General features: G+C 37.9%; 1 protein-coding gene across 2 annotated transcripts in view; it reads right to left on the bottom strand.

Moving 5' to 3' along the window:
- LOC127962016 (leucine-rich repeats and immunoglobulin-like domains protein 1) overlaps window positions 1-14,551 on the bottom strand; it is a 57,122-nt gene that overhangs the window by 30,883 nt on the left and 11,688 nt on the right. The window contains exon 1 of one of the 2 annotated variants that reach the window (XM_052561413.1): window positions 6,435-7,416. The exons of the other annotated variant lie outside the window; for it this stretch is intronic. Within the exon in view, the coding sequence (XP_052417373.1) occupies window positions 6,435-6,465 (31 nt within the window). The 5' untranslated portion in view covers window positions 6,466-7,416. Of the gene's footprint in view, window positions 1-6,434; window positions 7,417-14,551 lie in introns of those variants that run through there. 2 annotated transcript variants of the gene reach the window in all.

The raw sequence follows: 14,551 nt of genomic DNA on the forward strand, positions 1-14,551 counted from the left end.
CCTCACTACAACAAATTTTTGAGTTAACAGAACTTATTTAAATTAAGTCCAATGAACTTTCGTTATTATTTGAGTGCAATTTAATTTGATTAATTTCACTGTCCGGTTTTACAGTGTAGTCACATGATTGTCTTCTGTAAATAAAATATATGTATTTACCAAAAGCGTATTTTAGAAATCTGCAGTATATAATAGTATTTATTATTAAAAAAAATTTTTAAATCTCCTGTTCAAAAATAGGAAAATAGACATGATATAGTTGTATATAATTATACTCACTGTATGCAGAACCTGATTTTACCAAGTGAGACGTGTTCCTGGGACAACATTGTGATTAACCAATCAGATTTGAAGAACCAGTTTATAGATTTTGTGAAGTTTATGCTTAAAATTACTGTTTGGTGCTTGTACATCAGTGTCATTCATCTATCATTTCCTCTGATTTTAGGGATTACTCATGGTTAAGGTTAGGTTTAGGTGTAAGGATATGGTCAAGAATATATTTTTGGAGTAAAATGTTGTTCCAGGGTCAACCATACATGTTGACCTAGGAACACATCTAGCTCAGCAAAATCAGGACGTGCCTCACTGTATATAATTGCACATCTGCTGCTGCCATTATAAAGACCCATTTTGAATGATTATGTGATTTTCAGTGGTCAGAAAGGATTTAAACACTTAATTTTAAGTCTTTTTCATCTTGTAAACTCAGAGATGTGGATTCAGACAGCATTCAAACCACAACACGACCCTGGTGTTTGTCAGAAACATTCAGTAATGCAGCAAAGGATTTTTTTGTGGTTGGTAAAGGGGAAAAACTCTTACATTCTGGATACGAACAGCAATAAAATCACAGACTACCTCTTGTAAATGGTGTCCGAAATAAAATCACTTTTGTATTAAGACACTTGTGAACAGGTTACATGCAGTAAAATGGTTCATCTTTCTCATCACTGATTATTCACTGAAACTATAGCCACAAAACTCCTGAACAAATGAGGTCAAAGTGTTTGAGATGCACTCACTTCCTGTTTGACGCTGCTATCATCAACTTAAAGGAGGGGTGAAATGCTATTTCATGCATACTGAGTTTTTTACACTGTTAAAGAGTTGGATTCCCATGCTAAACATGGACAAAGTTTCAAAAATTAATTTGTACGTTTGAAGGAGTATTTTTGTTCCAAAAATACCTATTCCGGTTTGTCACAAGTTTCGGAAAGTTTTTTTCGAGTATGGCTCTGTGTGACGTTAGATGGAGCGGAATTTCCTTATATGAGTCCTGAGGCACTTCTGCCGGAAGAGCGTGCGCTCCCGTATAGCAGAGCACTGAGAGCACAACAGACTTCACTGATCAGAGCCAGAGCGTCGCCAAATGTCACGAATTGTGTTTTTGGTTGCCAGGGCAAGACAACCCTGCACAGATTACCAAGAAAAAAACAAAAAACAGCATTAAGGGACCAGTGGATGGAGTTTATTTTTACAGAGCATCAACAGAGTTGTGTAAGTGTTTTTGTTTGTTCCCTGCATTTCGAAGATGCTTGTTTCACAAACAAGGCCCAGTTTGACGCCGGATTTGCACATCGTTTATTTCTTAAGGATGATGCAGTCCCAAAGAAAAAGGGTCACAATCGTGTGTTGGAACCGCAGGCGGTGAGTAAAACTGCTTCAAATATTTCTGTGCTGTTAATTTAGCTGTCAGCGTGTAAGCACATCAAGTAAACAACATGCGATGTTGTCATCAAACTGCACTTTCCACATGTACAGTTAAAAAAAAAAAAAAAAAAAAAGACGACATAAAGTGGAACTTAGTCATTTTCCAAAACCGCTAAGCAAATATATACAGTTTCAGTACATACCACATAGAGACGTCGTTTGCTGATGCTGCTCTTGTTAAATTTCAGCCTCTGGATCTGTGTCACAGCTTCCAAACGGTCTCAACGGAAAAGCCTACTGGCGCTCGTGATTCTTTAGCTCCGCCCACACGTCACGCCTCCAGCCGGTCGTGTTTTTCCGGGAAAAATCGGTACAGACTATCTTTCTCTTATGAATATAATAAAACTAAAGACTTGTTGGAGTTATGAAGGATGCAGTACTACTCTATAGGTAGATTAACAGGATATTGAGTGAAAACGAGCATTTCACCCGCCCCCCCTTTTATTTTGAACCAAAAAATTATTTAGACACTTAGGATGTTTTCACATGAAGTATATTTAAATGAACCAAACTCAGTTCAGTTAAAGTGAAGCAGAAAAGAAAACTGCTGCAGGTGACCTCAGTGCTTTCAGTGTTCACAATGTGAACATGATAATACAACATATTCATATCTGAAGTTTATCACAACAAGTGACCTTTAATTTAATGAACTATAGCACAAGCATCAATAAAAAAAAAACATTTACAAAATAAAACGTGATAATAAATTTGATGTGTAATAATTGCAGAGTCTTTCTGATAGTCAAGCTTTAGTGGAACATGTTTCTGCTCATTTCTAAAGGTCTATAAACCAGAGCAGAACTGACTTCAAACATTCACTCAACATGATGTTGAAACAACCGTGTTAAAACTGTGAAAAAGTGTCTCAGAAAACAGAAGTTAGATCTAAAAAAGCTTGAGCATCATCTGTTGGCTCTTGGTTGGACATGTTGTGTCTAATGCAGTGAAATTCATACATTTTTAAAGAGATCGTTCACCCCCAAAATTTTTTATTATTTAGTCATCCTCATGTTCTTTTAAACCAGTACAAGAATACTGTAAAAAACAGTCCATGTGACATCAGTGGTTCTGCTGTAATTTAGGGTGCTTTCACACTTGGTTCGCTTGCCTTCCCCCGGACTCTGTTCACATTATGATATTTGAGTCCAAACTGTGGATCGTTTGCTTCATCAAGCCAGCAGATGTTTACCTCGCTGCTTAGTAACGGCGGCGCAGGAGAAGAAGGCAAATGCATCACATTGCTTTCTGCACTTTTATATATTTACGTTTCTTAACAGTTCATTTTGTTTAAAAATATTTGGTACATAACCGCACTTATGTCTGTATTACGAATGTACTGGAAATGATCTGAAGAACACTGAAGGTGAACAGAAAATGAGATATACAGCTCTCTGTTTGCAGCACGTCAGTCGTGCTCATCAAGAAAGTGAGTGAAACACACACACACGCGCGCGCTAGGGGAAGTCATGGCCTAGTGGTTAGAGAGTTTGACTCCTAACCCTTGGGTTGTGGGCTCGAGTCTTGGTTCGACAATACCACGACTGATTTGCCCTTGAGCAAGACACTGAACCCTCATCTGCTCCCACTGCTCTGTGTGTGTGTTCACAGTGTGTGTGTGTTCACTGCTCTGTGTGTGTGTTCACAGTGTGTGTGTTCATTGCTGTGTGGGTTAACACTTTGGATGGGTTAAATGCAGAGCACATACTTGGCTGTATGTCACGTCACGTTCAAACACACATTTTTATCAAATAATACAACATTAATAGCGGTTAACTTCTGAGATTTGGTACGATTGCGTTCACATCAGCAGTGAACTGTACAGGAGTTCACATGAACCGTACACCAGACCACCATTTTTAAGTGGACTCGGGTACGGTTCATGGGTGCACAGCCCAGTTCAGAGGACAGCGTTCACATCATCCAAACAAACTGAACTCTGACGTCAACTGAACCTAGGTGCACACCAAAAGTGCTAGTGTGAAAGGCTGATAAATGAGGAAAAAAATTGCAAATTATCCTGTCTGTAGACATCTTCAGACATGTTTATGAATACTGTTTTATGCAGTATTTATGGAACTCATGCAGGTTCTCCATCAGAACGCTGTCGTGCTACTCTCATAAATGTGCATTAAAGACTGACACAGAAGAGAAGAAATGATTAAATAAAGTTATTTTCATTTTCTTTGCACAAAAAAGTATCATAGCTCATAGCTTCATGAAATTACGGTTGACACTTCTCATGATGCCCTTGCTACGGTTCTAGGCCTCGGATGTTTCAGTTCCCTTGCAGTCTATTGAGGATCTGAAAATTCTCAAATGTAATGAAAAATTTCTTAATTTGAGTCTGTTCTCTTATTTTTCTTCTCTTTTTCTTAGGTATTATGTGTTTGGGACGTTGTGAGGGTGAGACATTAATGACAGAATTTTCAGATTTGGCTGACCAGGGCCCGGTTCCCCAAAACGTTCTTATCGCTAAGTAGTTCTTAACCGCTCTCTTAACGTTATGGCACGATTCCCGACACATTCGTACGATAAGTTTATCTTCTGTAAGTCACACTTTCATAAGGTTGTTCTGGACCATTCGTAAGCTCTCTCTTAGCGTTGTTTGAGCTCAAGACGCTAGTCGCTGTGCAGAAGTCTTTAGAAATCAGCGCTGCTCAGTACAAGTCAAACTATGGTATGTTGAAAATGCTGTGGCTCAACAATGATTTTATGTTTACATTTTAAGACTAATAATAAAATATGTTCACAATGGATACAGGCCTATTTATGAAGTTGACTTTATGTGGTATCAGAACTAATATGGTGGTAATTAGATCAGGCTATATCGTAATATAATTAAAGTGTTTAAATTGGCAATCACTTTTGATAATTAAAATCTGGCAAACAATTTAGCTCTAAATGGCTAAGATCTATAAATTGGTAAGCATGGTGGTGTCCAGTAAGTGACCAACAATGGCAGCGATCCAACGTGTCCTTGTATTCAATCAAAGACGGAACTGGCCGCAAAGCTGTTTAGTCCATGTTAGTTTTTTTATTTGGCAAAATTTAAGCCCTTTTGACTTTTTGCCTGACATGGCTAGATTAAAAAAAAAATTGCCTCCCAGGACAACTCATTATGGAGCTGCTGGACCTTCTCAGACCTGCGCTTGGCAGGATAACGTGACAGAATTTAGCTTTAAGTCCTGAACTCCAGCTGCTTGTAGCGCTAAGGTTTTTTGCTACAGAGAGCTTCATCGAGGTCGTGGGAGAGGGCCATGGACTAAGCAAGACCTCGGTGTGGAGGTGCGTCCACACTGTCACCAGCGCCCTTCTGCACCATGCCGTGGATTACATCCGTCTGCTGGCAACACGTCAGGAGTCCAGGAGGTGCAGCAGGGCTGTCCTGCCATTGCTGGCATCCCCAGAGTCTTGGGCCTTGTGGATGGCACACTCATCCCTATCGCCAATTCATCAGTGATTGATCAGGCGTACATATAGCGAAAGGGATACACGGCCATAAACGTGCAGGTTATAGTGGACCATAGGGGTATGATCTCCGACCTGGTGGCAAGGTCCAGCAAAACTTCAAGTTCCTCTGATGAGAAGCTTGGTGCCCTTTTTTACGTTGCTTACCCGTCTGTATTATATTCTGTATCTAACTCTCTCTCTCTTTGTTCATTGTAGATAGGTTACTTTTTAGTTAAAACATTAACCAATGGCAATCAATACCACATTAAACAGAACTGCAGCTGCTTGCCAATAAATGATTGTAAAGTACCTTACCATTAATATAAAAGTGTATTATAGAATTTTTTGAAGTCGTTAAACCCATGTCAAGAAGTGGCACAACGTGTTAAGGAGGGTGGATGATTAGCGAGGGATACACGGCTTGTACAACCATCACAACATATCGTGTGAACATATTACTGACGATTTGATCATTTCATTTATAGTCTGTATTTTACTGATAACTTAAACTATGTTAAAATAAATGTTACTGGAATAATTTGAGGAAATTTTCATTTGCACTGCAACGTGTTGTCTTTCTTAACGCTGTATTGTACCTTCGCGTGAAGTGGAAAATCGATTCCTGAGCAATCGATGCCAAACCAATTCAACACCTTCACCTCAAGAGTAAGCGTGCTAAGAAGCTTCCTATGGGACACTTCGGGGAACACACTTAGGAACATAAACAACTTTGGTAAGATATATCTTTCGAGTCTTCTTAGCACGCTAAGAGTGAGCGTGATCGGGGAACCGGGCCTTGTACCTTTAAGTGTGACTTATCTCTCCAAACACTTTAACATTCACTTTAACATGTCATCACACTGAATCTGAACAATAAAGAATACAGTTTGCAGACGACACTGATAGTCTTGTGAGCAGTGTCAACATACAGTGCCGTTATTGTGTTAATTCTGACACTGGGCCTTTTTTTACGACAACCCCCCAACACACACACAAACACACATACACACACACTTCACTTCCTATCAATTCTGATCTGTCCTGTCACAATAAAGGTAAAAATGCCAGAAAAAAGACAAAAGATAGCAGTTAGGTTAAAGTCACAAACCCTCCTACACACAGCACAACCTGCTGAAATTGATCTTCAACCGAGTACAACATATTAGAAACAGAAAACAGGAGAAAGTGTAGAAGAGGGCAGCCAAACTCAGTTCCTGGAGGTCTGCAGCTGAGTTTAAGATCTCAGGTATAGAATATAATAAAATACTTACAGAGAATGAGAGGCAGTGCACCAGAGCCCATACTGACACATTAATAAAAATAACTGCTGTCCGGTGTCATCTAAAACAGACACTTCCTGTTTAAACAGTCATTTCACACTTCAAGAAGAGACGAGGGAGGAGACGAAACTCTTTACAGAAATAAAAGGAGAAATAGGAAGAAAAAGAGATTCATTCTAAGAGATTTAGCTTCTTTTTTTGTGGATGCAAGTTATTGTAGATCTGTTTCTGTACTTGAAAAGAAGTTCTGTCAGAATTGTTCTGAAACTTATTTCGTTGATTCACACAGTAAGATTGTAGGCCTTTTCTTGTAATTTAGCTGTACTTGTCAGCTGAAGTGCGGTACATTCTGGTGAGATTGTGAGGAGCTCTCTGGTCTCAGTATATCGTCCAAAAGCCTTGTCTTCAACAAAACGACAGACAACTGCAGTCAAGACGAGCGGAAAAGAACAGCAGAGAAGAAAGCAGAAGTAAAACCAACAACTATCAGCTCAACGCCACACTCGCTTTACACTTTCATTAAGTTTCTTAAAGACCTCACTGAACCTGAGATTACACCTAAATCTGAAAACTGTCAACAACGTGAAGTGACATACAGACTAGTGACCAATACTCAGAATTCGTGCTCTGCATTTAACCCATCCAAAGTGTTAACACACACAGCAGTGAACACACACACCGTGAACACACACAGCAGTGAACACACACACCGTGGACTACTCACATGGACTACTTTGATGATGTTTTTATTACCTTTCTGGATATGGACAGTATACCGTACACACAGCTTCAATGGAGGGACAGAAAGCTCTCGGACTAAATCTAAAATATCTTAAACTGTGTTCAGAAGATGAACGGAGGTCTCACGGGTCTGGAATGACATGAGAGTGAGTTATTAATGACATAATTTTCTTTTTTGGGGGAACTATTCCTTTAATTGTATTTTAGATGACAGACTGAACCGTCTGGGCCAGCGAAACAGAAGAGAGATAAAACTCCCCACACTGGGACAAGAGCAGAAGTGTTTCATCACCAGCACAGCACTTCCTGAGAAAGTGATGCATTTAGTGACGTGTTGATGCAGATGAGCATCACTGACCTACAGGGAAATAATTACCATTCTGTGATTAAGTTTAGAGGTTTCAGTTCCTCTTGAAGCTCTCAAACTGACAAAACACTCATTTCATTTCATAATAGTCAGTGTTGCATTTTCAGCTTTAGATGAAAAGGCAGATGGATCTGCTGCTGGATTGTGCGTAAAATTAGCAGAGTATAATTAACAAAGAAAGATTTTTGAGAAGACAAGAGTGACACTGCAGGGCTCCAGACTGTATTCATTCTGTGTTGATCATTCTGGTAGCACGTGAAGGCAGCATTAGTGAAAACAGGCAGAGACAATGGAAGCTTTAGCAACAGTAACCTTAAAGAGAGCCAAGAAGCTCTTTTGGAAAACAAAATATGATGCACGATGCTTACCTTGTCTGGAGTCTGGACGTTTACACCCAACGCGTTGGTATCGATCTCTCTCAGTGGTGTGTAAAGTACCTGAAAATCATACTCAAGTAAAAGTACAGATATCTCACCAGAAAATGACTTTGGTATAAGCAAAAGTCACCGTTTAGAATATTAGATGAGATAAAGTCTTAAAGTATGTTATATTTATTGTACTTAAGTACGAAGAGTATTTTTTAAACCTTAAACGTACTATTATTTATTTACTATTTACGTATTAAAAGTAAAAGTGCACAGCAAAAAACATTGGGTTGTTTTTTTGACCCAACCGTTGGGTTACACATATTGGGTCACTGTGTTGGGTTATCTTAACATTTGTTGGATCATTTTTTTTTTTTTTCTCATTGGGTTATTTTCAGTTATAACCCAACTGTTGTGTTAAATATGTTTCCCACTTCACTCAGTTCAAATTTTAACGGTCCAGTCAGAGACTCGGGTGGATATGAACGGCAGCCTCATGATTATTAAAGGTAAGTAACTGTTAATCTAATTTTATGATGTATATAACTGCTATAACATTAAGTAATGTGTCTGATACATTATTTTTTAAAATTATTCTTTAAAAACGTTTTAATTCCCTTTAGTCCGTTTTTTTTTCTTCCCCAGAGAATCAGATCGATTGTAAATTAATGCTATTCCCGTTTGCTCACTAGCATTAATACATTAAAACATCAGCTGAAAGACTAGCAAAACTGTTAAGATAAGTATTACTTAACATTAAAAAAATGTCTGGGGAAATGTCAAAGGTCGACAAAATCATTAGTATTAATCTAAAAAAGGATTGGATCACTGAATGAAGCTGTTTGAGCGAGATGAGCTCACACATCAGTCATGCGACAGACACCAAATTCAGTGAGAAGCCTTTTAATTGCATTTTTTTATTTTATTGTTTTAATAAAAGCTCAAAAGTGTGACGAAAGAGCACAGCCATAAGGCAATCTGCTCTCTCAGCGAAAATTTGAACCAGTGCCCTAAATTTACTTAACGTTGCTTCAACAAAAGACGTTTAAGAGGGCAACGTTAGCGTAAAACAGAAGCCATTCGTCTTATTAGAAGTCAGTGCACCAGAACTAATTACACAAAGTGTTTTTATGGTTTCTTCATATTGAATATTATGCATCTATTAAAATAGCCTCTAATTACAGCCATTTTTCTAACGAAGCTATGACTGATTGAGATGTTTTTAAATGTGCTGTACTAAATGTGTTTATACTTATGTTGTAGAGTAGAAAATAGATTTGTTTGTGATGGAAAAATTGCAACAATGGAATCTCTGCCAGTTAATTGAAACATTTCAAGGTAAGTAAACTATTTAAATTAATGATACATGCAAATTTTCAATTTTAATTAGACCTATGACAAGTTTCCAACTATTATGAAAAAAGATAAATGAGGTGAAATGCTAAGTGTGTTTCTGCATCATTCCGTCCAACACAGCTTCCTTTCATCTACAGTGTACTTCTGTTCCTCCCTACAAGTCCAAACTTAACTACCAAATCAGTCAAATATTTAAAGGGTGGTAAGATTTTCTCACATTAGTTAACCTACTACTGGTTTTTGATTAAGTGTTATAAATGTGAAACTTCCCTGATATAAAAAAAATGCTAATTTCATGAAAGACTTTATTCATAATGAATACCAATAATTATGCTAAATAATCATGATTTCGATATTGACTAAAATAAATGTTTATATTTTTGCCATAAATGAGCAGCTTTAACTAATATCCTAATTTATCTATAAATTATTTCTTCTTCTGCTTCATCTTATCACAGAGGAAGGAGTGGATGAACAAAGTTTTATGCTGCTGGTGACACCAGCATTACTGCACTAATCCCAAGAATTGGTCTCAGGGTTAAATTCAAGAAGTTTCTTTCAGAGTTTTTGGGAGTAAGTTCATACTAAACCATGATGATTTCTTTTTTCAACATGTTTCAAATGCAACTGATCAATTTTGGGGGACACAAAATAACTTTTTGCACATCTAAGTTTGTTTCCTGGCATTAATAGTGCTAGCACTTACTTCAGATGCTGTGAGAATGGCTGAAACAGAACATGCAGTTATTTGTGGTCATATAACAGGGACATATTAAAAGAAGATATTTCTGATACAGTACCTTACACAACCAATAATTCCCACAACCAACATATTCAGGCACAGTCACCATCAGAAAACACAAATACATCAACAACATTTGACTCTGGGGCTGATGAGGAAACTGACAACTGGGATGATTTAGCAGAGGAAGAGATCACATTCAGAGTGGCATGCTTTCTTGCAAAGCTTAAAGCACAATCAAATCAAACCTATTCTGCAGTTAATTACACGGTGAAGCACACGTCTACTTTGATCACTGATATTGTACGAAACTTGCAGACTAAGACAATGGCTCTGTTGGATCGACTTGGCCACTCAGATCAGCCTGATGTCAGTTCCCTTAACAACCATTCTGAGAGAGCACTGATGAACTTGGATTTAGACTATAAACAAATTAAATATTTTTTCTTGTACAAGATTTTTCATTAAGCCAGAGACTCAACAGTTTCCATGAATTTCATATGTCCAGTGTTTGGAAGCATCTACTGGATGTATGAAGCAGATAGCACTCCAGGACATCTTTCAGTATGTACCGTTAAAACATGTTCTTAAAAAAGATCCTAGAAAGTCCAGATACGATGGAAAAAATCCTTGTGCACAAGCAAAACAAAGAAGGAGCCCTCATCGATTACATTGACGGTGAACTCTACAAAACCAGCCACCTGTTTTCTGAAGAATTTTACATAACACTCGCCCTTTATAATGATGATTGTGAAACTGTAAATCCTATAGGTTCCAAGACTATAGTTCACAAACTGGGCACAAAACAATGTCAAGACATATAGCATGGACATAGTTCTTCAATGCATCGCTAATGATTTGAAGGATTTAGAACAAAATGGATTCCAAGTTGAGACAGAACAATACTGTGGCACTGTAAAGGTTGGTGTTGCCCAAGTGTGTGAAGACAATCTTGCCCTAAACTCTCTTCTTGGTTTCTCTGAAAGTTTTGCAGCAAATAGTATCTGTCGTTTATGCAAAATTAACAAACCCTGACTTCATACCCAGACAGCAGAGGATCCAGACAGTGTTCGAACTATACCGTGTCCTTTGGGGGAGCCCACTTTTTTTTTTGGGGGGGGGGGGGGGTTGGGAGGGGTAGAGTTCGTGCACATGCGCATGCCTCAAATAAGGACTTACAACAGCTACAAGTGTATGCACTATTATACATTATCGACACGAGTGCCTCAAAAAAGGACTTATAATGACTTACAAAGCTACATAACAGCTACAATTTGCACTATTATACTTTATCGACACAAATTAATAGGTCAGGAAGACAGCCTTGAATGATGTTGTGGTCTCCTCCATTAATTTAGACCTCAATTACTTTATTTGGCAGAATCGCCTTTTGCTTAGTTAATGCCACTTCAATGGCCATCTTGTGTGCAATGCTGTCCCTGTATTTATATATAATTTTTCGCGACTGGTTCTGAGCATTAACCATTAATCCACTCCTCAGACAAGTGCGTGCCAGGTACCTTTTCAGACAGAAGAAGGTTTTTTGCGTCCTTACAAGTTGTAAAGAGTGGGAAAAAATGTGGCCCCTTTAAGAGCTGCGCGCTCCCTGTAAAACGGCATGCACTCTGTATGATAATGTATACAAGCGCGACTCGAATCGCCCATGTATGCGGGTAATCTCTGTTTGGAAATCATTTTGTTTTAATCTTGTTTGTTTTGTTTTGGTTACGCTGTGTACGGTGGAACATGGGACAGACAATTGCCCGAGTTCGATTGGAGAAATAAAACGCGAGTCGTTGTTAAATGTCAATCGCCTCCGTGAGTTTTGTCTGGCCTAATAACTTTGTGAGCTACCCATATTTTGTCCCCCTCTTGACACAACGCGTTACAAAGTGATGCACCCCAAGCTTACATCCTTAACACACAGCCATGTATATTGGCTCTTCCAGTCTCTCCACTGCTGGCTGGTCCAGTTTAACGCGAGAGAGGACTCGAAGCAAGAAAGCAAGAGGGTTTAGGATCCCAGAGATTACTTTTCTTCAGCTTCATGCGTTTTCACGGTGGGCTTGGCTTGAGGTTTACCAGTGCTTTCAGCAAGTGAATCAGTCGTGCGTCATCACTACACAATTTCTTAATAAAACCAAAATTAATTGAACTACCTTGTTTTCTTTTTGCCCTAGCTATGATGCTATAACTGTATAATGGAAGGACTTTTGCGCACGATAAATGGCCTCCAACGTTTATTTTGTTTCTACGAACCTATGACATACTAACATGTGGAATTTGCAGCGCAGCGCCCCCACACCTTCTGTAATCTTAATTGAAGTTAATTAGGTTTTAATCGCCGTCATGCATGAATGAATAATATTTTGCCATCATAATCACATTACAAAACTGAAATTGCACTTAAAAATATTCACATTGTCAGTATTTTTTGAGACCCCCCAAAATTTCAGATTTCTCGTTTTCAGGGGAGCCCATGTCTTATTAAGGGGAGCCGAGCTCCCCCTAGCTCCCCCGTAGTTCGCACTATGGATCCAGATTTTCTGCACAATGCAGTAAATTACAACCAGGATTTACAGACCAATAATCCTACAGAAACTGTCCTTAAACAAAGATGTGTCCTAGATGAGTTTGCATTCTTCAGCGTTGTTCAGAATGTCACGCCAGATATCATGCACAATATTTTAGAGGATGTTGGCCAACTAGAGGTGAAACTAGTGCTGTCAAACCTTATAACTGAAGGCCACATTACCTTTGATTCTCTCAACTATAGGCTCACAAGCTTTGATTATGGTTTTGTTGATAGATGCAATAAACCATCAGTCCTGTCAAACCAAGAACTTATAAACCCCCAGCACCACCACACACCAGACTGCAGCACAAATGTGGTGCCTATTAAGATTTCTTCCTCTTATGGTTGGTGACTTAATACCACATGACAACAAGCACTGGGAATTGCTGCTTCTACTGTTCTACAGAGGCCACAATATATCTCAGATGTCTTATTCAAGACCACCATACACTCTTCAGGAGTTGTTACCTCATTTGCATTTAAAGCCAAAACACCATTTTATGGTTCATTATCCATCTACGTTCAGAAAAATAGGCACCCTAGTCAACTTTTGGACAATGAGAATTGAAGCTAAAACATGTCACATGTCACATTCCTGTAAGGAATGAACAACCAACACCAACAAGTCTAGACAATGTTTGTTTGTCTATACATTCTACATTATTTTTACAGGATATACGAGAAATAACATCCTTAGAAAGGGACAGGCACCTAAGCCTCAAAGAGCGACGTCAGATGGTGCGGTTTTTGGTTTCTCATTTGATGGAAAGATTTGGGTTAAAGTGAGTAGAAGTATTAAAGTATAATCACTTGACAGATTTTCTTAAATAAATAAAACTACACAAATAAGGTCTATATGAATGTTCATATGTTTGTTTCTTTGTAAAGCTCAACAGCTGAGATCAAAAAGAGATGGCGCTAACTTGGTGCCAGTTTCCTTGTTTGAAAAATAGTGAGGGACATGGATATGTAAGTTGTGCTAACACATTATGATTAAAAGATCATCACAAACTGGCAGTGAGAACCAGTCCCTACTTTTTGACTGATTTTTATTTATTTTGTAAATTTTTGCAGGAGGCATGGTATACACCTTAGAAAAGACTTGTTAGAAAATGATCATATTTTGAATAATAAATGCTGTTCTTTTTAACTTCTTATTCATCAAAGAATCCTTTAGAAAGTACAGGTTCCAGAACAATATTAAGCAGCCCAGCTTCTGATACTAAACCAGCATATGATAATGATTCTGAAGGATCATGTGACACTGAAGACTGGGGTAATGGCTAATGAAAATTCAGCTTTGACAGGAATACATTTTATATAACATTTTATATTTTAACATTTATATTTAACCCGTTATTTAAAATTGTAATAATATTTCACAATATTACTTTTTTTGTTGTTGTTGTTGATCAAATAAATTCAGCTTTGATGATAATTAGAAACTTTTAAAAAAAAAATCTTGTGGTGGCCAGAATTATTAAAATAATAGTATTTTCAGCAGCTAAAATGGTTTCAAGTCAGATATTTCTATCTTTTGCTAAGTAGGAAATACCAGTTTACATTTCAAAACATTAATTTTGTCATTTGTCTTCATGTAACTCCAGACAGACTGATGGTGATCAGATCTCTGTGTGGGGCACTGGCTGTCGTCAGGAAAAAATCACACTGAATTATTACAATTAATGGCAAAATGAATGTTTTGAAATGTAAACTGAAATTTCCTACAGACACACTATAGCAAAAGATAGAAGTAAATGACTTAAAACCATTTTAAGCTCCTGAAAATACTAGTGTTCTAATCATTTTGGCCACCACTGTATATATTTATGTATTTCAGCAAATATATTTTAGCATGTCAGTATCATCACCAGTAAAAGATACATTTAAAAAAATATATTCTTATTTAAAGTTAATAGTGTAGTGCAGGGCTATTCATCTTTCCCTGGAGGGTCAGTGCAC

Source organism: Carassius gibelio, chromosome B7, assembly GCF_023724105.1.
Source record: "Carassius gibelio isolate Cgi1373 ecotype wild population from Czech Republic chromosome B7, carGib1.2-hapl.c, whole genome shotgun sequence".
Lineage (NCBI taxonomy): Eukaryota > Metazoa > Chordata > Actinopteri > Cypriniformes > Cyprinidae > Carassius > Carassius gibelio.